Below are 22,738 nucleotides of genomic sequence, written 5' to 3' on the forward strand. Positions count from 1 at the left end.
AGTTTTGGGTAATTTGTTACACAGCCATAGATAACTGATACACTCTTTTATACACATACTCACACAAGCTATTTCTGTTCCCAGTATAATTATTTTTCCAGATAATCAATTCTAACTATTCCTTTAATCAGATTATTCAAGTCCTATCATCCCTGATTACTAGGTACACATGGTCCTGGTATTCTGCCCACCTGGTTATGGTAACTAAATACTATTCTCTCTTCAGTGACTCTAGCACCTCAGCTCCTTTTCCATCCCAGTCTCTCCCGCTTTCCAAATTCTCCTTCTATGAGAGCTGGGAACCAGGGGTTTATTAGGCCACCAGGGCTCCCTTTACACCTCCAATGTATGCATGCAACCCACCCATCCATCCATCTACCCATCCATCCATCTACCCATCCATCCATCCATCCATCCATCCATCCATCCATCCATCCATCCATCCATCTGCCATCCATCCATCCACCATCCATCCATCCACCCATCTATCCATCCATCCACCATCCATCCATCCACCATCCATCCACCCACCCATCCATCCACCACCCCCTCATTCATCATGTTCATGTTCTCGCCCATTCACTCACATACTATCTATATGCTAATTTATTCAACTAACTATCTGACCATCCACCTAGCCTTCTGCCTATTTATCCACCCATTCACCCACCTGGGCAACCATCTGTCCATCCATCCATCCATCCATCCATCCATCCATCCATCCATCCATCCATCCATCCTCTTACTCCTCTATCCATCACCCTACCTTCCATCCACCTCTCTGCCTCATGTGTCTTATCCACCCACTCCTATGCACACAGTCAGCCACAGGGAGAATCTCGAGCCTGGCCAAAGTGACTTGACAATGAACCATTCCGGGAGCCCTGTCCCACTCCTGTCTCAGAAGATAAGAGCTTCTCCTTACTCTGCAAACTGCCCCCTGAGTCCTTGCCTCAGCACCCCATTCCCCCAATACATATGCTCTTTCCAGTAACACTGTACCATAGAAGGAGACAGAAATTTCCACTGGGGGCTTGAGGGAGTGTTGGGGCCGATAGGCTTTGAGAAAGGACACATAAAAGCCTCCAGTGGGTAAAGGAACAGAGTGAGGAAGATGGGAAAGGACACCAGAAAGCCTGGGCCAGTTAAGATGAGAGGTGACAGTAAGGCAGGAAGCCAACTGTGATGCTGGTTTTAAGAGGTTCTTCTCTGCCAGCTCCGGTGCCAACAAAGTCACTCCCTTGATCACCTTTAGGCAGATGGGCATGAAATCTACATCCCTAGAATGCCCACTGTGCTTGTCTTATATCTTGGGGCCCCCATTCTCAAACACCCCCACTCACAGTCTCTGTCCCCCTTATGTTCTGTCCTGTGATTCTCTGATTCTGGGCATCTCTCTGAAAAGCTTCCCTCTGGCATCTTTGAGACAAGAAAAAGTACATCTAGGGCCCTTCCTGGAATCTCAGGCCTCTCTTCCATCTCCCTGGGCCTGGCCACCAGAGACACCTGAGCTATAGTCACCACCCCAGGGAACCGAGTCCCACCTACCTATGGCTCCTGAGTCACCCTGCCTGTCCCAGCTCCATTGGGAGCCTTAATAAGCATTGCTTCAGGGGCCAGTCACCTAAGTCAATTAATGGAATTGTTTGCAGCAGCCATACGGGGAAATGTGCCAGGATGAAGAGACTTTTTTTATCAGTAAAATTGGCAGGAAAGTAAGTTTCAGGCTCACGACTTTCAATTCCGTTCTCCTCAAAGAAGTAAATTGATTTTCCTCAACCAGAGATACTTAATCTTGAGAATTTAACATTCCTGTACAAGAAACTGTATGTAGGTATATATATATATAAATTCCAAAGGGAGCTGAATCCTGGGGAGCGTGCGCAGGGAGATTGCACGTGAAACTGGGGGTATTTTCCATGTTAGAAAGGAAACCTTTCCCAAAGTAATTGGCTTTCTTATCCCTGGGTGTGGAGTCTTTGGCTTTATCAGTTCCCCATACTCGAGCAGTGAATCATATCTCTTGGCTTATTTCCACGGGGCCAGGGGGTCTCCCTAAGTCTGCTGCTCTGCCCGCCTGGCCAGGGCAGACCGGCTGACCCTCCAGCCCGGCAGCAGCCACTGTGCGAGGCCGCAGGCTGGCCCCTGAAGGGGGAAGTCAGGAGGGGAGGGCTGCGGCTGGGGTGGTGGGGGGAGGGGTCAGCCCCACTGCATGAACTCTGGTTTTAAATGCCAGCTCCTTCTGTAACCACAGGCAAGTGACATCACATCTCTGAGCCTCACTTTGCATGGGGGTTAGCTTAGCACAGAGCCTGGCCTGTGAAGCGCTCAGTAAGTGCCTGGCATCATTATTTCTCTTTAAGGCTCTTTAAGACTTTTTAAGGCTCAGTTTTCTCATCTAGAAATGGGGGATAATAATTTCTACAGTACAGTGTTGCTATAGGCTATAATGACACAACACTCAGTGAATGCTGACTAATAAGTAAAGAATGCTGAGCGGAATTTTTGATAACTGGAGAGACCCATCATCTCTCAGCTCCTGACAACTGTTGCTTCATGGAAGAGCCGGCTCCGTGATGCTCTGTCTTTCACATTTTCAGGCAGCTGAAAATGTGAATTTTTTAAATGCAAATATCTCCCAATTTTAAAATGTTGGCAACAAATTTAAAAAGTATAAGCAATGTGTGGCCCTCAAAATCATATCTGTGGGCTGAAGAGGCGTTGTATCACTGGTTTCAACAATCAACAATAAAAATAGTGTTTATGGCATGTGTACTCTGGGTCAGGTGCAGTTCCAAGCTGTACATGTGAATTTTCCCATTTAATCATCTCAGTAACGCTAGCAGGTGGGCACTATTTTACAACCATTTCATAGATGAGAAAACTAAGGCACAGAGAGGTCCTCAGTAACTGAGTGGTTTTCAATAACTTCCCAGCATCACCGGCCCACCCCCTGCACCTGTCGCTGCTCCTCTGCCTGCTCTGGGTCTGTTCTGTTCTGGGGACCTCTGGGCACCTCCTGAAGTGCTTCTCTCTGTATAGAGGCAGATGGCCATCCTGTGACAGAGGCACCAATGCCCTCCACAAAGGCCCAGTCCTGAAGGACATGGAAGAATGGAGAGCCTCCAAGTGTCCGCTGCCTGGGCTCTTTCCAATGTACTCCTTTTTGGGACTAAGGAGCAATAGGAGCAAAGGGTCCAGTCTGCTTCCCCATCTTTTGTGCCAGCCAACTGGGGTGGCATCCAGAGGACAGAGCCTGGGACTTCAGTGTTCTTGTGTGCCCGACACTGGGCCAACCACTGCATGTAGTGCAGCTCACTGAATCCTCTTGCTAATTGCCCCATGGTGGGAACTGGTATCTTTGTCATACAGGTGAGCAAATTCAGGCTCAGAGAAGTAACATGACTTGCCCAAGGTCACCCAGCAGAGACAACACCCAAGACTTCAGTTTTGGCCTGTCTGACTTTGAGATTGATGTGACTTGACTGGGCCAGGTGCATCCCATCCAGCTCTGCCTGGTCACTGCATATTGGTCTTCCAACCCACCACTGATTGAAAACAGGGCTCATGCACCATTGGGGAGGCCAGCAGACAGGTCAGGGGAACAGGAAGCTGAGGTCAGGGACTGCCCCCGGAGCCCTCCAGCTCACAGAAGAGTGCTAAGCAGCTGAAAGGGGGTGGTGGTGGACTGAATGGCCTCTGCAAGTGCCTTCCAGGCTAGGGTGCTCGGACAGGGCAAGGCCGTGCAAGGGGAAGGGCCAGGAACCCAGAGAGCCTAAAATTCTTGGCCCCCAGCTCCCATCTCTTTTCTAAGCGGCTGTCCCTCATACACAGTCCCACCCACATGTAATGTGCCTCCCGCACCCCAACACCAGAGAGGGTTAAATCTTGGGAGAAGCTATCTTCTGACACCCTCTCCCCTTCAAAGCTGCTCAGCTCTCCCTGCAAAGAACCTGCTTTCCCAACGTTCTCCTTTACATTTTGCCTACATATTTTTACAGCCAACCGGTGCTTTCAAAGGCCTCCTTTTTCATCTCCTAATTAATTTTTATCTTCCAAGACGGAGGGAGGACAACACAGGAGACGCTGTTTGTGATGTCTGCTGCTCCCTGACAACTCTTCAAATGAAGTTTCCTCTGGAATGATGGGGCTGCCTCCAGCCATGCGTCTCGGGCTGCAGGGTGGGGGAGTGGCGGGGGATCTGAGCTCCCCGGAGAGAGAGCCCAACACCCCACTTCTGCAGTTGTTTTTGGACAGGAATGGGATGAGTTCTACTCTCAGCTGGGGGCACTTTTTAAGGTGGTTTGCAGCTTAACCAGGAACACAGGCTAACCACGGAATTGAGGTTCACCTGCTCTGGACTGGGACATTCAGGGCTGCCACCTGCTTGGTTCTGGTCCTCAACACGATCTCCTGCATTTGCTCTACTCGGCTCCTGTCATCTTTTAATTCCATCCTTTAATTCAACAATGGTACACAAGTGTGCATGCACGTACACACACACACACACACACACACACACACACACACACACACGGTTATCAGATAGATTGTCTTGTTTATTATTTGAACAACTGTTCCAGGCTGGGGATCCAGGTCAACTGATTGTGGCTTCCATCCTTCCCAACTGACTCCTGGACTGGCTGGCTCCTTAGAGAGGTGATACGGACACAGTGACAAGAAGCACAGGCACTAGAGCCAGATGGCTTGGGTTCAAATCCCAGCTCTGCCTTTCAGTAGCTTGATGCTGGGCAAGTTGGTGTTAATTCAGGTTACTTTCTGAGCCTACTTTCATCATGTGCAAAGTGGAGGTGATAATAATAGTCTCTATTTTCTACCATAGTTAAGAGAATGATATGAGTGAATATAGCAGTCCCCTGTTATCCATGGCTCCAGTCACCAACGGCCAAGCATGGTCCAAAAATATTAAATGGAAAATCCCAGAAATAAACAATTCATACGTTTTAAATTGCATATTGTTCTGAGCAGTGTGATGAAATCTCGAGCTGTCCTACTCCTCCCTTTGCAGAACACGAGTCATCCCTTTGTCCAGCGTATTCACACTGCATAAGCTCCCCACCATTACTTACTTAGTAGCCATCTCAGTTATCAGACGGACTGTCATGGTATCGCAGTGCTTGTGTTCAAGTCACCCTTATTTTACTTAATAATGGCCCCAAAGTGTGAGTGTAGTGATGCTGGCAATTGGATATACTAAAGAGAAGCTATAAATTGTATGCATGCCTAGGAAAAAACGTAGTGTATATAGGGTTCTGTACTATCTGTGGTTTCAGACATCCACTGGGGGTGTTGGAACATGTCCCCCGTGGATAAGGGGGACTACTATAAAAGTAAAGTGCTTGAAATGTTGCTGGCACCTAGTAAGGGCTCGATAAACTGACTTTTGACTGTTGACTTTGCCAATGTCTCCTAGACATCCTGTGGGTACTCCTGGAACTGATCCCTGTTCATCCCGAGTGCCAGCCTTGCCATATACACTCATGGGCAGGGCAGGAGACAGTCCCTCCAGAAGAAGACCCCGAAGTGGGGGTGGGAGAGGGCACTTTGTGCGCAGACAGAATATCTGACCTTACATCCCAGCTCCACCATTGATCTGCTGTGTGATCATGGGCCAATCACCCAGCCCCTCTGGGCCTCGGTTTCTCCAGGTTAAACTCAGGTTTCCTTCCAGCTCTAACTTGAGAGTGACAATGAGGCTATGACCTGGCCTGGGTGGGGGAAGTATGACTACGGAGGGAAGGGGGGCGGGGGAGGAAGTCAGTTTGTCCAGGGATCTGGGTGAGGGCTGCGTGCTTTCAGCTCCTCATCTGGAGGGGGGTTAATGTATCCACATTCAGGTCCTCTCCGCCTACAGAGCAGTCTCACTGCTGCTGCCAATAAAAGGGAGCCTAGGCAAGTAGAGCTTCACTGGAATTAACGCAGGAGACAAGAAGGCCAGACTTCAAGAGGAATTAATTGGTGATCAGGAGAGGAAAGAAGTCGAGCTGGTTGTGCAGGGGGATGTGGAGTTGCTGTTTCTAGCCCAAGGCCCTTGTGAGTGTGGGCCCGTTAGTCCCAGCATCTCAGCTGGGTGGCGGCATCTAAGTCCCTCCCCTGCCCTCCTCACTGTGCCATTTGCAGAGAAGGTAGGTGAGGGCAGAGCAGGCTGCAGAAGCTGCTGCTTGATGCTGAGGACAGTGGCTCAGTGGGGAGCTGGGACTAGGCTCTGGGAAGCCAATCTGAGCATCTTAGAATGGAGGGAGGCAAGGAAATCCAATCAGTGGCAATGAGCCTGCACTGGCCTTATTTCTGCTGCTCCCCTTTGATCGGGAGCCCTGCTTAGAGATGTGCTCATGAGTAATGCATGAGAGATGCTCTGGCAGTCAAAGGGCTGGGCCACAGCCTGAGGATCGGCACGGGCAGGCAGGTGTGCACACGCGCGCGCACACATGCATACATGCACACACATGCATGGGCCATTACAAACACATGTAGACATACATGTGCAGGGGCCATCATTCACACACACACAGAAGCTATCACACACACCCATGGGCCACTACAAAACACATGAGCTATTACGTAAACACACAGGCCTAGCCTCCCCACTCACACTAATTTAGGCACACCCATGGGGACATATAAACAAGTGGACACGCATATATTCTCCACACACATATACATGAAGACACTCTGGCACACACTGTGACACTCACAGGTGTATATCCACACACCTAGGTCACAGAGCTGCATGTACACATTTGCTTGCTAATACACACACATATGTGCAGACACTCATGTTCACACACAAACACACATGCTCCCACACATGCAGACTCTGCATGGGCACACATGTGCACACATACATGGATTATGTGCCGCTACATGCACACATTCATGTAACACATATTCACATACTGCTCGCACTCATGAACACATACACGGGGGCCCGGAGAGCTCCTAACATGCCTATGACCATGCTTTTCTCTTTCCTTCACTCTAAATACATGGGGGTGACCTCTTAGGGAGGCCGCGCTTGCTGCTTCTCAGCGGCCGTAGCGGAGTCCAAGAGGGCAGCCCTTTTCCTCGCTAAGCAGGGGCTTCCATCCTCAAGGAGAGACACTGGGGAGGCAGGGGTGGGACAGTCCCGGTGGGCTCCTGTGCCTAAGAGGCGGAAGGCTTTCCCACCCAACCCCTTCCTTCTCTCCTCGATCAGGCCCCATTGGAGGCTTAGCTTGGAAAGAGGCAGGGCTGGGGCTGGGGAGCCAAGGCCCAGGGGAAAGGGACAGACTCCCGGCTTTCGGACTGATTCAGAGCAATTGACAAATAAATAAATAAATGAACAAATAGACCTATATATAGCCACAGAGTTCCCAAATCCTGACCATTTCTGAGAAATAGATGGCACAGTGGTTCTTAAAATATCCCTGGACCAGCAGCATCACCTGGGAAACTTGTTAGAAATGCACATTCTTGGCCCCATCCCAGACCCACTGAACTAGAAACTCTGAGAGCGAGGCCCAGCAATCTGGGTTTGCCCAGCCTTCCAGGTGATTTGAATGCACACTCTAGACTGAGAACCATGGCCTAGACCATGGGCTTTAGAGAAGGCAGACCTGGGTCAGCATCTGGCTTCTTCAGCTGTGAGTCCTTGGACAAGCCACTTAGTTTCCACATGTGCAAAGTAGAAATAACTGTAGTACCTACTCACAGGGTTTGTCAGGAAGGCTAAATGAGGCAAACATTTAGCACAGTGCCTAGCTCACTGTGAGCCCTCGGTCGTGGTAGCTCTTGTTATTATTACTTTAATTTCCAGAAGAACGTTTACAGCTACTGGTTTGCAGGGTCAGCTAGTCTCCTAAACCCTCAGCTACTCTAGCAGAAGGTGTAAAAACATTGGGGAATTGAGCCAACACCTTGCAAAGCAGGAGTAGCAGCAAAGTCACGGCCACATCCCCCTAAGAGCAGGAACCAGAGCAGGTGACCGGCTTTATCTGGACACCAGTATTCCGAGACTGTAGCCTGCTAAGCAACGTTTGTAAACACTTGTTCAAGTTTTAAGCCTCCTTTCTTCCTTGGAGGACGTGCCCCCTGCTGCCCGCCAGCCACGTGGTGATGGATGCTGCTAACACCCAAAGTCATGGCCAAGAAGTCCTCTGGCCTCACTTCTCGTTCCCCCTTCTCCAGTTTCATTTCCCCACCTGTCCCCCTCTGATGATTTAAGGAAATACAGCACACTCACACTGCTTGTCCCAGGTATAGAAACTTCTAGGATCTGTGCTGGGACCAACCCAGATGGCCACATCACCACAACTCCCAAAAGTTAACTGATCCCCAATAGGGAGGGACTAAGCCCTGGGGATTTCTGACCCCCCAGCTCTGTGTGGTTAGGGAAGGACAGTAAAGGGTCAGCTTGCAGTGCTGCAGAGGGAGGGGAGAGGGCCTCACCTTGAAGAAGGTCATGGTGGCCCCGTCCTTGACAGCCCCGTACTCAATTTTGGTTTGCTTGGCCAGGTCATCGGCAGAGTCGATGGGCGACTCCATGCGCTCCACAGTCAGAAAGGCGGCCAGGTTGGCCGTGTAGGAGGAGATGATGATGAGTGTGAAGAACCACCAGATGCCGCCGATGATGCGCGTGGACAGGGCTTTGGGCATCAGTTCTGACCCTGTGAGAAGGGAAGAGGCAGGTGGTCCCTGACAATGTCCAGGCCAGGGCTGCTCGGGTCCTTGGGTCATGGACTCCGCTGGCAATCTAATGAAAGCTGAGGCCTTACCCTCGGCCAGTGGTTCTCCAAGTGTGGGCCCTGGACCACCTGGGACCTTGTTAGAAATGCACATCAGGGGTGGAGCCCACATCTTGGGTTCGAGAAGCCCGCCAGGTGATTCAGGTGCAGGCTCAAATTTAACATCTGCTGCTCTAGGACCACAGGCACATGCCCAGCATTTCACAGGCTTGTCAGACACCCTGATGCCTTTCCATGGACTCCTGTATGTCCCCAGGTTCCAAGTCCCTGGGAGCCAGGACCCCTGGGTTCCTGAGTGAACCCTGCTGCCGACTCTGTAGGATCTCATGCCAGGCACCTCCCCTCTCCGGGACTCTGCAAAGCACAGGGAACCGTCCCTCCTCTTCCCGGCCTCACACAAATACCGCGACGCTGCTGCGATATAATTTGAGGCGAAATTGTGTTGGAGATACAATTGGTATACAAATATAAGATTGCTATGCGGTGCTTTGCAGGAGGAGAAAATCAACATTTTTTGAAGCTCTTTGCAGAAATAGATAACTCTTCCTCCCGACCTTGGGCGTGGAGCACGGTTTAGACGAAACCTTCTAACTGAAGTAATTAACTAGGTGGTTTTCAAGAGATTTAAATAGCAAGTGACTCCTGAACTTTCCAGAATATTTGGACCTGCAATCTGAAAAGTGTCTGCTTTGATATGGATGATTTTTTTCTCTCTCAAAGAAATCACTCAAGGGAGAGGTTTTCAAATACACAACAATTTCTCTCCGTCCTAATCAAAACCTCGCGGGGAATACGCAAGGGGCCAGCGCTTCGCATAGCAGCGGGAGATGCAGAAGAGAGGCTATTACTGCACTGAGGGTCTTCCAGGTCTTTCCTGACTGTCACTGAACAGAGATGATGGACAAAGAAGCCAGGTGAGGCTTCAGGACACTCATTAAGAGCGGGGACAGAATGAGGCACTTCCCTTGAGAGCTGCCTGTCGCTTCCCACCAAGGCTCCCCAGCTTCCTCGCCCCACCAGCCACCTCCACCCCACCTGCTGGCCCTCCCCCAGACTGCTCCAAGTGAGGGCCAGAGCTGCCCCCCAAAGGGAGATTGACTTATTTTAGTTGTTTGCTTGGTGAGCTCTGCCTGGCTCTGTTAGCCCCTACCCAGGCCCAAGTGCCTACCCTGGGCTCTGTCATGGATGGAAATCATCAGGTGGGGGCAGATTTATCTTCTTTTCTTCATTCAAGTGTCCAGCACAGGGCTTGGCAGGCAGTGGGCACTCAGGACACAGTGGGATAATATCATTCATTCACTCATTCATCCATCCATCCATCCATTCAGCATTTGCTGGTGGATGTCTACTAAGGACCAGGGTTTGTGCTGGGCCTTGAGGATACGCACAGATGAGTGAGGGGCAAGGACATCTTCTTGGGACCCTCTTCCCTCCCATGCCCCCTGCGCACCCACTGTCCCTTAGCTGGACCCTGACACAGGCAGAGATTTTGGTTCTCCCATTTCCCAAGATACGAGGCTCTGAACCGATAGGCAGAAGCAAAGGGCACACGTTCTCCCTGGAGGTGTTTCCTAGCTGGGGGCCCGGTTCCCTGTGCTCACCTCCAGCCCATGGTGTCTCCTCACCACACTCCTTGAAGCTGGAGCAGATGCTCTGCTTTCTGACATACTCGAACAGCTGCACGTATTTCCAAAAAGTGGCCACCAGCCCAGGGCCAGGTTCCGCACACTGGCCCTCCCTCGAGAGGATCCAAGAACATGGCATCCTGTGTATCCCACCTCTGATGCACTCAGGCTAAGTCCCACCTCAGACATGACCCTTCATACCCCCAGGCTCCCCACAGCCAGGTGGTCACCGAGTCCTGTCCCTGCTCCGTCTTGAAAATTCTCTTAGTCCATCTCTGTTCTTTACCCCCATGGCCGCTACCCCAGCTCAGGTCCCATCATCTCATTCCTGCAATGGCCTCTCACTCCACCTCCCTGCCTCCAGTCTCCCCCCATTCTCAGTCCAACTTTGTTCAGCCAGGGTCCATTGGGGGCGAGGGTGGGTTCGACTCCAGCAAGAAGGACGCTCTATGCCCACCTCAGTCGGAGCAGGGGGGCCGGGGAGGAGCCCTGCATAACATGGGCGGGGGCGGCTCATCTGCTTTAACCTTAGAACCTGAGCTGGCACAGAAACGGTGGTGGTGAAGGGTGGGGACCTGGGGCAAAGGCACACACCGGGGTGTCAGGTGTCTCCAACCTTGTGATGGCTCAGCAGGTCTGAGTCTGTCCTGGAGGGTGGGCTGACTCTGCTGAGTCCATAAAGGCTGAGCCCCCCCCCCCCAAGGAGGAGAGGTTCCCTGGGGAGAAGAGGCTCCCCCGGGGGAGGGGCCCGTACCTTGCTGCATCAGGGACCCCATTCCGAACCAGAAGCTGTTGAGCAGAGTGAAGTTGTTTTCCACCACCTCGGAGCCAGGGTTGCAGGGGTGAGCATCGTACCACTCGTAAGGGCTGAACCTGCAGCGAGAAGAGGGGAGCAGGGAGGCTGAGCTGCGGGGAGATGGGGGGCAGGGGGGTCCACGTCACACGGGCTGGCCGGCCACTTGAGCGTCAGTTTCCTCGTGGTTCTGCTGGGGAGGCAGGATGGGAAATCAGGGCCGTTTTGTTTCGCTCGTTGTTGTTAGCGGCTTTTGCTGGTTTAAAAGGAATTCAGTAGTATCTCTTAAAATGAAAAGTGCGCAGGCCCTTCAACCTGGCCGTCCTGTGAGTCATTAACCGGCCCAGGAAAGCACCAGTGCGCGGGCATAAAGAGGAGCCCACGGGGGTGCTTGTCAAAGCGCTGTCGGGGACGGCAGAGAGCCGGAGACAACCGCGATGCCCGTCAGCGAGGAGCGGGCAGACCAACCATGCCACGGCCCGACTTGGAAACCACGCGGCCGACAGACGAGAACAGGAGATTTCTAGATGCACCGGCAGGGAGAGATCTTCAACACATGCTCGGTTTAAAAAAAAAAGTGATAAAAGTAGGAACAATAGGATCACATTTATGTAAATCGATTTCCGGAAGACACAGCTACCTACCTCTTTGTGTACATTTGTATATAAGTGCATATAAAGCAGCTGGAAGAATCCAATTCTAAAAAGCATCAGTGTTTTCTTTTAGGGAGGGAAATTAGAATGGCAGAGGGATCTTAGGGAAGCCTTTTGCTTTATATGGATTATATGAATTTTTATTTTTTAATCCTCCCCTGAGGGCACGCTTAGAGGAAGGAAGGGAGAGAAAGAGAGGCAGAGAGGCAGAGAGAGAGAGGAGAGAAAGAGAGAGAGACAGAGAGAGAAAGAGGGAGAGAGAGAGCGAGAGATCAGCTGCCTTCTATATATGCGCTGACTGGGGATTGAACCCGCAACCCAGGTATGTGCCCTGACAGGGAATCAAACCGGCGACCTTCTGGTGTATGGGACGACACTCCAACCAACTGAGCCACTTCGGCGGGCATAGTATATGAATTTTTAAAAATGAGAATGGGCTTTTGAATTATTTGTATTATTATTTATTTATTTACTATTACTTATTACTATTTTATTTATATATTTATATATTTGAACTACTTATATGTTACTTAAAAATTTAAGAGTTAAAAAAAGTAAAGTACATTCTTCATAAAGTATTCAAACAGCATAGAAGATGACAGTGAGAAAGTGAAAGCACTCCAGGATCCCACCCCCTGGAGAGTACAATGTGCTATATTCTTTTTCAGATTTTTTTCTCTGAATATACAAATGCACATATGACAGGGAAAAATGGTTACTTTAAGCCCCCCACTGCCTTCTAAGGGGGAGAAGTCCTGGTAGGTAGAGGGTCTTTTTGTAAGGCCGGAGTTCCCATAGAGGAAATGAAAGGGGGGGAAGCTAGAGCACTGAGGGCTGGAGAGACCCTCGGAGAAGTCCCCAAGAGGCTGGTACGGCTGTTGTGGCCTGAAGCAGATCGTCCTGGTGGCAGGAAAGGGCTTACTCAGTGCTGGCCTTCTGGTGCTAGGCAGGCACGAGCCAGGCCAGGCCCATTTGCAAGGTGGATAAGCCCTGCGCGGAGCCACAGCTGCCGTGGAGTGGGCCTGGGAACCTGCCACCTTCGCAGACCTCGTCTCCTGGGCAGTTGTGCCCAGCTCTCCAGCAGCCAGCATGGAGTGGTCCAAAGGACACAGGCCACATGGAGAAGGGGACGGAGTGCCACATGCACCATTCAGATACGCTGTGCTTGGCCCCGACAGTGTTGTGAAAAATTGAATTAGTGGATACATATAAAAACCACGAGGTGTCACATAAAAGTCTGAATCTCTAAAAATCACAAACTCTGCAGCTGTTGGAGTTGAGTAGCGGCTGCTCCTTTTCCCAAGTGTGTGCCTCCAGTTTGCTTCAGTCCCCATCACTCCCTGCTGCCCACCCCTCAGCCTGCTTCACTTTCTCACGCTTCCTGTCTGGCCTCCCCAGGCACCTCCATTTCCCACCCCTGATTTAAGCTCAGAGAGGTCATGATTTGAAGCCTAACTGCCAAGAAAAGGCTTTGTGACTTTGGGCAATGACTTAACCTCTCTGAGCCTCAGTTTCTACTTCTGTAAAGTGGGTATAATCATGCACACCTCTCAGGACTGTTAACGAACGATCTGACAGGCTACTTGTGAATTGTGCTATGTGAGTGCTACACAATGTGATAATTGTACTATGATGCTGTTTGTGGCTCTGTGGCCAAGACCCTTGTTCCTCAACTCTCACCTCATGTGTCCCGTGCCTAACCTGGGAATGGGGTTCCTACCTTCTTGGCCGGGAGAGACGTGGTGGAAAGCAGGCTTGGCTGCCAGCGGCTGATAAAAGGCCAGGAATGGGAGGGGGAGGGGACGCACATCACAGGGACAGAACAGGCTGGAAAAGCTTGAGATGTTTTCCAGGGGGTGGGGAGCTGAGAGGCCGCTGGAGCTGCTAAAATTGTGGTGAGAGCTGCAGAGAGTGGCTCCTGGCTTTCAAAGGCTTGTTAGACCATTAGAGACAAGAGGCCTAATGAAGGCCTCTCTGTGGCAGGTTGGGCTGCTGGCTGGGATGAGCAGGCAGGCAGCCCCAGGCCGGCAGGCAGCAAAGGGTTTTGGAGGCAGGGCAGTTTCATCTCTACCATCCTTCCCTTTGGTCTCTCTCTGTGTGAGAGGAGGGAGCCGAGGGAGTGGGGGTGGGGGAAAGGTTTTCAAAGAAGTCCCAGGAGAAAAAAAGGCTGAAACGCCAAGTCCTTGGATCTCAAATTGCCTCTCCAGAGAAGTCTCTCTTCGCACCTTGTTAGGATTTAGAGAAAAAATAACCAGAACAGAGGCTGGGCTGGGGTGGGGAGGGAGGGGCCAGAGGGCCCAGCAGGGAAGAAGAGGGGGAGCTGAGCTCAGCAGCCCCCCTCACTTGGGGCAGAGGCAGAGGACAGATGTCCAGGTGGCCAGAGATGTGGGTCACAGATAAAACACTCGGTGACTTGAGTTCACATGCTGAATGCTAGGATGGCGTTGGCAAATATGAGCCTTTCTGAGCCTCAGATGGGAGCTTTCGTGGGAAGCTGTGAGAATTGACTGATATAACGGCTGTAAAGGACAGAGCACGGTGCTTAGCAAACGCTAGGTGCTCAGTAAACACTGAGCTCCTCCTGGTTCCCTCCTTCTACCATCTACCACAAGGATGGGCCAGCATCTTTCATTTGAACAACCAAATTTGCAGGGTATTGCTAGCATGTCTTACAGACAGGTAGGTACACATGTTTCTGCATGAGTATATGTGTGCGTCTGTGTGGTACTGTTCCCCTGCTGTGGCGGATTAAATGGACACAGTGTCAAGCCACCTGCTGGGCCACCCAATGCTCTAGGTCTGCAGTACTGGGTGCCTGGCCCAGGTGGTGCAGCTCTGAGCAGTGATTTAACCTCTCTAAGCCTGCTCATCAGGCCTGGGGTGCAAGAGCTGCTTCTCAGAGTCATATACACAGAGCAGGGTAAGGATGAGGGGGATTGAAGGTTGGGGGGCCATGGCATATCCCCTGAGGGGTATAAAGGGACCTGAGCTGTAGAGAAGGAGAGAGGGACATGCATAGCAAAGGTCTGAGTGGGGACTTGCCTGGCTCCCTAAAACCCCAAGCTCAGGCCAGAGATCTGGTCATGGCATTGCCCTTACCTGGCGATGACAAAGAGGACACAGCTGACACCCAGGTAGGCGAGCAGCACATACATCCAGATGTCTGGGGATAGGGGGTTGAGGAAGGAGAAGACACTGGGGTTGGTGCCGTTGGGCTTGCGATACAGGATGCTAACACCGAGTGTCATGAAGGGCTTGGAGAAGTCAATGGCCTTCTCGCGGACGTGGGTGATGGTCAGGGGGGCCACGGCCAGGTCCGCCTTCTGCAGTGAGAGAGACAGACAGACAGACTATGAGCAAAGTCTCAGACTAGCAGTGGACAGACACTCCTTGGAGTGGAGTCAGTTGCCTGAGGCCTGGATCACTTAACCGCTCTTCAGTTTCAACATTCACTAACCCTCTTCTGGGCCAGGCCACGCTCGAGGTGTCGGAGACAATCATCATCTTAACCCATGTTCTCCAAGAGCTCATGATCTTGAGGGAAAGGGCAGAGGCATAAACATGCGGCGAATGGAGCCCTGCTGAAGCTGGAACCATGTGCTCTATTCTCGAAATGGAGCTTTGTCAAATAAAGACAGTTCAGCAACCTAAAAACATTTAAAGATCACTTGTGTTCTTTACCTGTGACTTTCAAATGTGAAGACGACACAGAATCCACAACAGCCCTTATTTAAATGTTTTCCTCTCCTGTCCACTTCTTGACTGCTTCATCCCATTCCAGATATTCTATATCTCCTGAAAGCCCCCCAAACCAGCTAGGCAAAAACAATACCTTCCCTGGAAGGAAAAGGCAGGAAAGAACCTAACAAGGCAAATCCAGAGCAAATCCACTCTTTAATCAGTGACGGGAGGGACGAGAGCAGAGGAGGAAAGGAGGGGCACAGGAAAGGCTAGAATATTCATATGCTGAAATATCTTAGCCCATCACAATTTCATTGAGAGGAATAATAAAAGTTCTACTTCTTGGGTCTGAGCTTTTCCTAATGAAAAATCTATAACCCTTCATTCCTTTCTTTCCAGCCTTGCCCCACTGCTCTCTTACTAAATGAGGCCCCATTAAATTCACCACATCCACTGTTTGCACCACTGTGGCCTGTTGAGAATGCTCTCTCCCTGTGGCCTTTTACCACCTTCCATATTCTTTTGCACATGCTACCTGTCCCAAGAAGCCCTCCCTGATAGCCTCCAATTCTAAACTGCCATGCAGTTTGCTCTGTCCCATGGTAAGACCCTAGCCTGCTCATTTTGAATAGCAGTATGTGTGGCCACGTGACCTTCTGTCTTATCTGCTTATATGTACCTGTGAGTTTCTAAGCACATTGGGACTGTAGCTGATACACTGCTTCATTTCTCAATTTTCAAGCCCCATCTCAGCCTCTGTAATATTTGTTTATTAATAATGTTTCCCTCAGAGAGGTTACCACTTAGGTTCCTGTGGATATTTACACATTAGAATGTGAACCAAGTTATCACTTCTCTTCAGATGGGGCAGGACAGAAAGGGAGGCTGGGTCCTAAAGACCGGCACTAAAGACCTTTTTGTTAAGAAGGGGGAGGCTACCTCTGAGACCCCCTCCCAAGGCAATGCCTCTGGGCAGCCACCCACTGGCTTGGTCCTGTTCCTTCCATCCATCCATCCATCCATCCATCCATCCATCCATCCATCCATCCATCCATCCTTTATGAGATCCACCAGGCATTGGGGAATACAGAGTTGAGCCAAACAGTGAGGGAAATGGACACTAATCAATTGTTTACTAAATGGTAACTGTTAACACTATCTCTGACTTCACTAACCCCAGAATAGAAACCAGGAACCAAGTCAAAATCAGACTTCAAGGAAAGCAACAGAAGAGAACTATCTGGGAAGGTGCGGAGAGGCTGGTGTGTATTTGCTCAAGACCTAGTGTGTACCAGTCTGGAATGTGAGGTGAGCAAGAGACCAGCCCCAGCTCTCACGGAGCTCCTGGCTGAATGAGACCCTTTTGGGGGTTGAGGATAGGACTCTGAGAGGGGTGGGAACTGAGTCTGGCACCCTGGAAGGTCCCTTTCAGTCCTGAAGTTCTAGGATCCTCTATAATGTTAGTATAACAGGGGTAAAATGGGCTTTTGATCCTAGAACTTGGCCTCCCCCAGCCTTGTCCCTTCAAAACACAATGCTTTCTGGGAGGCTCTGTTCTGAACTCGAAGTCATCATCATTGTTCAGGATGCATCTGGAACTGGTCTCTGGGAATGGCCTCTGGGGCTTGGAGTGGATTCTTGGGAGGAACCTCAAAGGCAATGGAGGCAAATCTCCCTTTGGTTATTGGTAGCAAATTGCATGAGAGCATTAGTTACTGGGGGAATCAAGGTGTTTGCAGCCAAGGCTTGTTCCATCTACCAGAAATGTTCCAGGATTGGCGAGGAAGCCAGTCAGAGGCCCACAGGCCCTCTTTCTTCCCCCAGACCCACTCTGAGACTTAGAAAGTCTCCACCAGCCTTTCTACTTTCTGCTGTAATGGACATAGGGGGCAGGGACATCTCTGGCATTCTGTGCCTACAGCAGCAAGACAACTGGTCAACCCCACCTTCTTCATGGGGAATTTGGATGTGTGCTCTCCTTTGGGCTTCAAGAAGGCTAGAGTTCTCTACTTCAATTTTGTGTTAGGCAAGAAACACTGCATTTTACCGTTCGTTATGATTTCTCTGAAAAAGGCATTATTTTGTCCAAGTTCTGAAAGAGCAGAACAGATGTCAAGCCTTAGCCGTTTCAGTTCCTTACTCAGAATGAAAGGCCAATCCTGGCAGGTTCCTCCCACTCATGCAAGTTTTCTTCAAGGATGATTCATAAAATAATAGGCTGTCAGAGCCGGACAATAGAACTTCAAGAATATCTACTCCAGCCCCCAATTTTTTATGGAGGGAAAACTAAGACTCAGAGACGGTCCAAGGTCTTTGCTTTTGTATTTACAGTAATCACATCCTTGAATAACCCCCAAACCTCTGACCTGTCCAACACATCCACTGGTCTTATGGGTGATTTGTTGACCCCACTCCTGCCTCCTCGAGAACCTCCCTATACATTTTCTAAACCTCTGGACCAGGCATGATGGCCCTTCCAGGACACTACTTCATCCCCATAAGTGCTTTCCACTTACCAAGAATGTCAGGACCTGCTTGTCTCCAGCCTCTCCTATCTATAGTTGCATGAAGCCCCTAGGCCTCACCTGCTCTATCAAATCCCCAGCAACCAGAACTGAAAGAAGGAATGACTTAACCAGCTCCAGCTCCATATTTTGGCCCTAGAGCATCCATCCACCTTGGCTACTGGTTGGGCCCTAGCTTTGTACCCCAGATTGAAACTTGGCAACCTCCAACAGATTCTAAGAACAGAATTGTGACCATGGTTCCAGTTCTGACAACTTATCACTGGTTGGTCTTCTCTTAGGATAGGGGTCTTTCCCAGGGACTCAGCTCTGTTCCCTGAGCCCCAGCTTGCTACCTGTGCCTGGTGTCCTTGTTGGCACTTGCCTACCTGGATTCCAAGGTTTGGTCTCCACCAGATTCTCTGTGCTCTGCCTCTTGGTTGGGATCCTCCAGGGCATCTGCTTGCTCAGACTATGATCTACTATAATAATAAGTACCGCCATTACTCACGGATGCTTCCTATATACCAAGCATGGCCAAGTGTGTGACATACATTGCCTTATGCGATCCTCCCACCAGGCTAAGACGTTTGTTTGAGTTGGTGAGTGGCTGAGCCAATACTTGGTCTCAGTTTACTGTGACCTCAAAGCCCAACGTTTTACCATAAAACCACATGTAACGAGTTGAATTTTGCCTACCTCCCAACAAATATGTTCAAGTTCTAACTCCTGGTATCTGTGAATGCAACCTTATTTGGAAATTGGGTCTTTGCAGAAGGAAACAAGTTAAGAGGAAGTCATGTTGGATTGGGTGGGCCCTAAATCCAATGACTGGTGATTTTATAGACGAGGAGAGGGCACACAGAAGAAGGTCATGTGACGACTGAGGCAGAGGCTGGAATGATGTAGCTATAATCCAAGGAATTCCAGGGATTGCTGGTCACACCAGAAGCTAGGAGAGAGGCCTGGAACAGATTTTCCCTCAGTCTCCAAAAGCAACCAAACCTGCTCACACCTTGATTTCTTATTACTGGCCTCCAGAACTGAGAGAGAATAAACTTAGGCTGTTTTAAGCCACCTGGTTTGTGGTCATTTGTAGTGGCAGCCCTAGGAAACTCACACATCTGCCTCTTAGACCCTGGGCAGGATGCATGGAGCTCCTTCCCACCATCTGCTGCCAGCCCCTCTCCAGAGTCTGCCATTCTGATGGGCAGGATTTGTGGCTGGGCCCATCCTGCCCTGTCCTGAGCCTAGGTTGCATTCCCACTGACCTGAACTTGACTCTGGTTCCTGATCATGACTGCCACTGGGCCCACCCAGCATACACTTCATGTCACCTGGCAGGGCTTGGGAGCCCTATGGCTGCAGGAACATGTCAATTCACCCATTTCCCTCCAGACCCCTCTGCTTCTGCTTCCATAGCCACCCAAGAAAACCAGTCTCACTCCAGCTACACATTCAGGACATGTCCCCGGGGCTCTCTCTGTGGTGTTTCTCCAGCTAGAATCTTTCCCATTCCAATGTTGCTTAATATACGTCAAGACTTCCTCTGCCTTTAGGATAAGAAATTCTTCCTATGGGTTCCCTGAGCCAGTCATGATCGAGCCAGTGCCGTCCAATACGACTTTCTGCCATGATGGGGGTGTTCCCTATCTGTGCTGCCCAATGAGTGTGGTAACTAGTCGCATGTGGCCATCAAGAACTTGACATGTGGCTTGTGTAACTGAGGAACTGAATTTATCCTTTTATTTAATTTTAAGTGAAATAATTTTAATTAATTTAAAAAATTAATTTTAGTTAATTTAAGTTTAAATGTTAATAACCCATGTGGCTATGTGGCTGGCGGCTACTGTGTGGGAAGGTGCAGATGAGCCCTGACGGTCTCTTGGGCCTGACCTTGCGTCATGTCCTCCCCCCACCCTCTGTTCTCTTCCTACTGGCTCCTTTCAGACCCTCCAGTCCATGCCCTCTCTCCCCTCAGGACCTTTGCATGTGTACTTTTCTCCACCTTGAACTTCTTTCCCAAACTCTTTGTCAGGCTAATGGCTATTTCTCTGTCAGATCCCAGCTTAAACATTACTTGTACAGACACAATCTTCAGATGAAATCAGGTCTCCCTGGTGATGACGCACAGTACCAGTTATTTTCACCCCTAGCCCTCACCACAGTTGTGATTTTAGAGGCATCTGATGCTTCTCCAGGCCTTTTTCCTTCCCTGGATCATAGGCTCATGAGAATAAGGCCTGAGCCTTTATCTTTTCGCTATTGTGTGTCCCATGCCTAGCACAGTGCCTGGCTCATAGCAGGCCCATGGTAGAGATTTTGGGACTGAGTGAATGGGGACATTGCTGGTTTAGCAGACACATCCGCAAGCATGTCTGAGCACATGGCAGATTGTAATAGGGCAAAGCAAGCCACAGATGGTGTTTGCTGATGATCCCCAGCCTCCAACCTTAACTAAACACAGTGCCCCTTAAAAGGCCTTGGACATCAAAAGCCTCAACAACCCGCACAGCGGAGTAGAGGAGAGATGGCTGCTAGAAAATTCATGAGTGTCAATGGACAGGCCAGCTACTAACACCTGTGATTCACACGCCAGCTTCCTGGGCTGACGGCAGCCTCACTTGACCGGTGACGCTCATGGCTCTCCTGCGTGGCTGTGCTCCTCTCTCGGGTCACTTACCTTGGCTGAATAGCTGCATCTATTCATACAGTCAACAGATTACTGTCTGTTTCCTCCACTACAGTGTCAGAGCCTGAGGCTCAGGGGAGGGAGCCTGCCTGTTTGTTCACCTCTGTACCCACAGCACCTGGCATGGAACCTAACTTTATAAATTTATTGAATAAATGAATAACTTGACCTACGGGGACACTGGAGGTTTAGAAGAGCTCATCCAACAAGCACTCCCCATGGCCTGCCACAAAGCAGTGTTCAGGGGTGGGGTACACTGAGTTAGTTACAGGTGGTATCTGCTGACCCAACAGCCAGTCGCCACACTTACCAATCAGCACTGTGAACACTGACTACCTCGGAACAGCCATATATATCTAAAGAGATGGGTACAGGTGCTAGAAAATTCCTTGGTGTTGACAGAGGGGTCACCACCTGTGCTTTACACACAGGCCTCCTGAGCTGATGGACATCTGATGGTGAGAAATGAAGCGCGTGTCTTTCCCAGGCCTGGGAGAATGGCGGATTCTTGAACCTGGCAGGGGCTGTCTTGCATCTGTCTTTAATATGGCTCAGCAGGTGTTCCCTGCTTCAGGGCACACTATGAGGGATGCACCCACCACAGCTTCCCTTATCACCTCTAAAAAAACCCCCCTTCCCCACTACTCCCTGCATGTCCACGAGACGAGTGACTTGGGGGAAGGTGAGTGTGTCAGCAGGAGGGGGACACACCCTCCAGGTGTCCCATCTTCCTCCACAACCCTGGCTCCTTGGAGGGCCATGTGGCACGGGACAGAGGTGAGCAGAAAGTGTCAGGAAAGAACTTCTTAAGTCCTGCTGGTCAGAGGCTCCACCCAGGGCCTCCAAATGGGCCTCTCAGGGCAGTTCCTTGCAAAGTTAGCATTCATCATTTTTACGTCTACTATCAGGTCCCTAATAAGAAAGTAATAATATTGCCGAGCCTTTACCACGCTTCCTATGAGCTAGTGAGAAGAATAATTATCTGAAGACACTAATAAATGGTTATGATGATATTAAAATTGGCATCAAGCTAGGATTAATGGGCTCATCAATTGTAGGGCATCTGGTTTAACAAGGTCACCTGCATGTCCATCAGAGACTGTGGCCTCAATGGAGACCAGGCTACAGGGGGCCACTGATGAGTCTTCCAACTTTCCCAGTGGAGGGGCAACTTAGGGAGGTCTGGCTGCTGCTGGGTTTTTCTGACCTACCCCCTTGCAAAAGGCTCTTCAAAGCTCTCTGACTGCTGACGATTGTGGTGACAAGACTGGCACCTGGCCTGCTGGTTTCTGCCTTTCTGCATGTGGCTCCCTCTCCATGTGATCCTCTGTTCCTCCCAGCCCAGCTCACCTCTGCAAATGGCAGGCTCAGATCCCCTGGGGTCCCCACACTCCACAGCCCCACTCACAAGCGCATGGGGCACCGACAAATGGAGATGCCTCTGGGGCTTGCTGACTAATTTCCATAATAATTACAGTTATTACTAATAACACCACTCCCTTCCTTTTATATTGACTTCCACAGCCTAGGAGCTGCTTCCCTCTTGAGGAGCCACACAACCAGTTGGGAAGAACGCGGGGCAAGTACCTTTACTCTCACTGAGTTAAGAAATGAGCTCAGGGAGATAAAGGGACTTCCTGAAGCCCCTCCTCAGCCTCAGAGGGAGAACCGTAATGATAAAAATAACAATAATAAGAGCAAGTACTGACACGGTGCCGACTATGTGATGCACATGTGTGAACTTAGCCCTCACAATAGCCTTGTGGGGGAGGTTCTATTGTTATCACTCCCATTTTACAGATGAGGAAACCGAGGCGCAGAGAGGTTAAGAAACTTGTCCAGGAGCACACAGCTAATAAGTGGCAGAGTGGACGCAAGCCCAGCTGAGTTCATGGTCTTTACCATTAGCCTCTCCCGTCAGCCTTCCCCAGGAGCCTGACGTCTTAGGGCCCAGGAAACTGTCATGTTCTGCTTGAGCCACCTTGCTCTGAGCTCCAGCCTCCTCCCCGCTCCAGCCTCCAAGGTCCCCATGTGGCAGCCCCTCCA

At 50.4% G+C, this 22,738-nt stretch overlaps 1 protein-coding gene across 1 annotated transcript in view; it reads right to left on the bottom strand.

The window, feature by feature from the left end:
• GRIK3 (glutamate ionotropic receptor kainate type subunit 3) overlaps positions 1 to 22,738 on the bottom strand; it is a 186,049-nt gene that overhangs the window by 4,082 nt on the left and 159,229 nt on the right. The window contains exons 11-13 of the mRNA XM_016219946.2: positions 14,915 to 15,138; positions 11,124 to 11,242; positions 8,449 to 8,666 (exon numbers count right to left, since the gene is read on the bottom strand). Coding sequence (XP_016075432.1) covers positions 8,449 to 8,666; positions 11,124 to 11,242; positions 14,915 to 15,138 — 561 coding nt within the window. The remainder of the gene's footprint in view (positions 1 to 8,448; positions 8,667 to 11,123; positions 11,243 to 14,914; positions 15,139 to 22,738) is intronic.

This window comes from Miniopterus natalensis, chromosome 9 (assembly GCF_054644295.1).
Source record: "Miniopterus natalensis isolate mMinNat1 chromosome 9, mMinNat1.hap1, whole genome shotgun sequence".
Classification (NCBI taxonomy): domain Eukaryota; kingdom Metazoa; phylum Chordata; class Mammalia; order Chiroptera; family Miniopteridae; genus Miniopterus; species Miniopterus natalensis.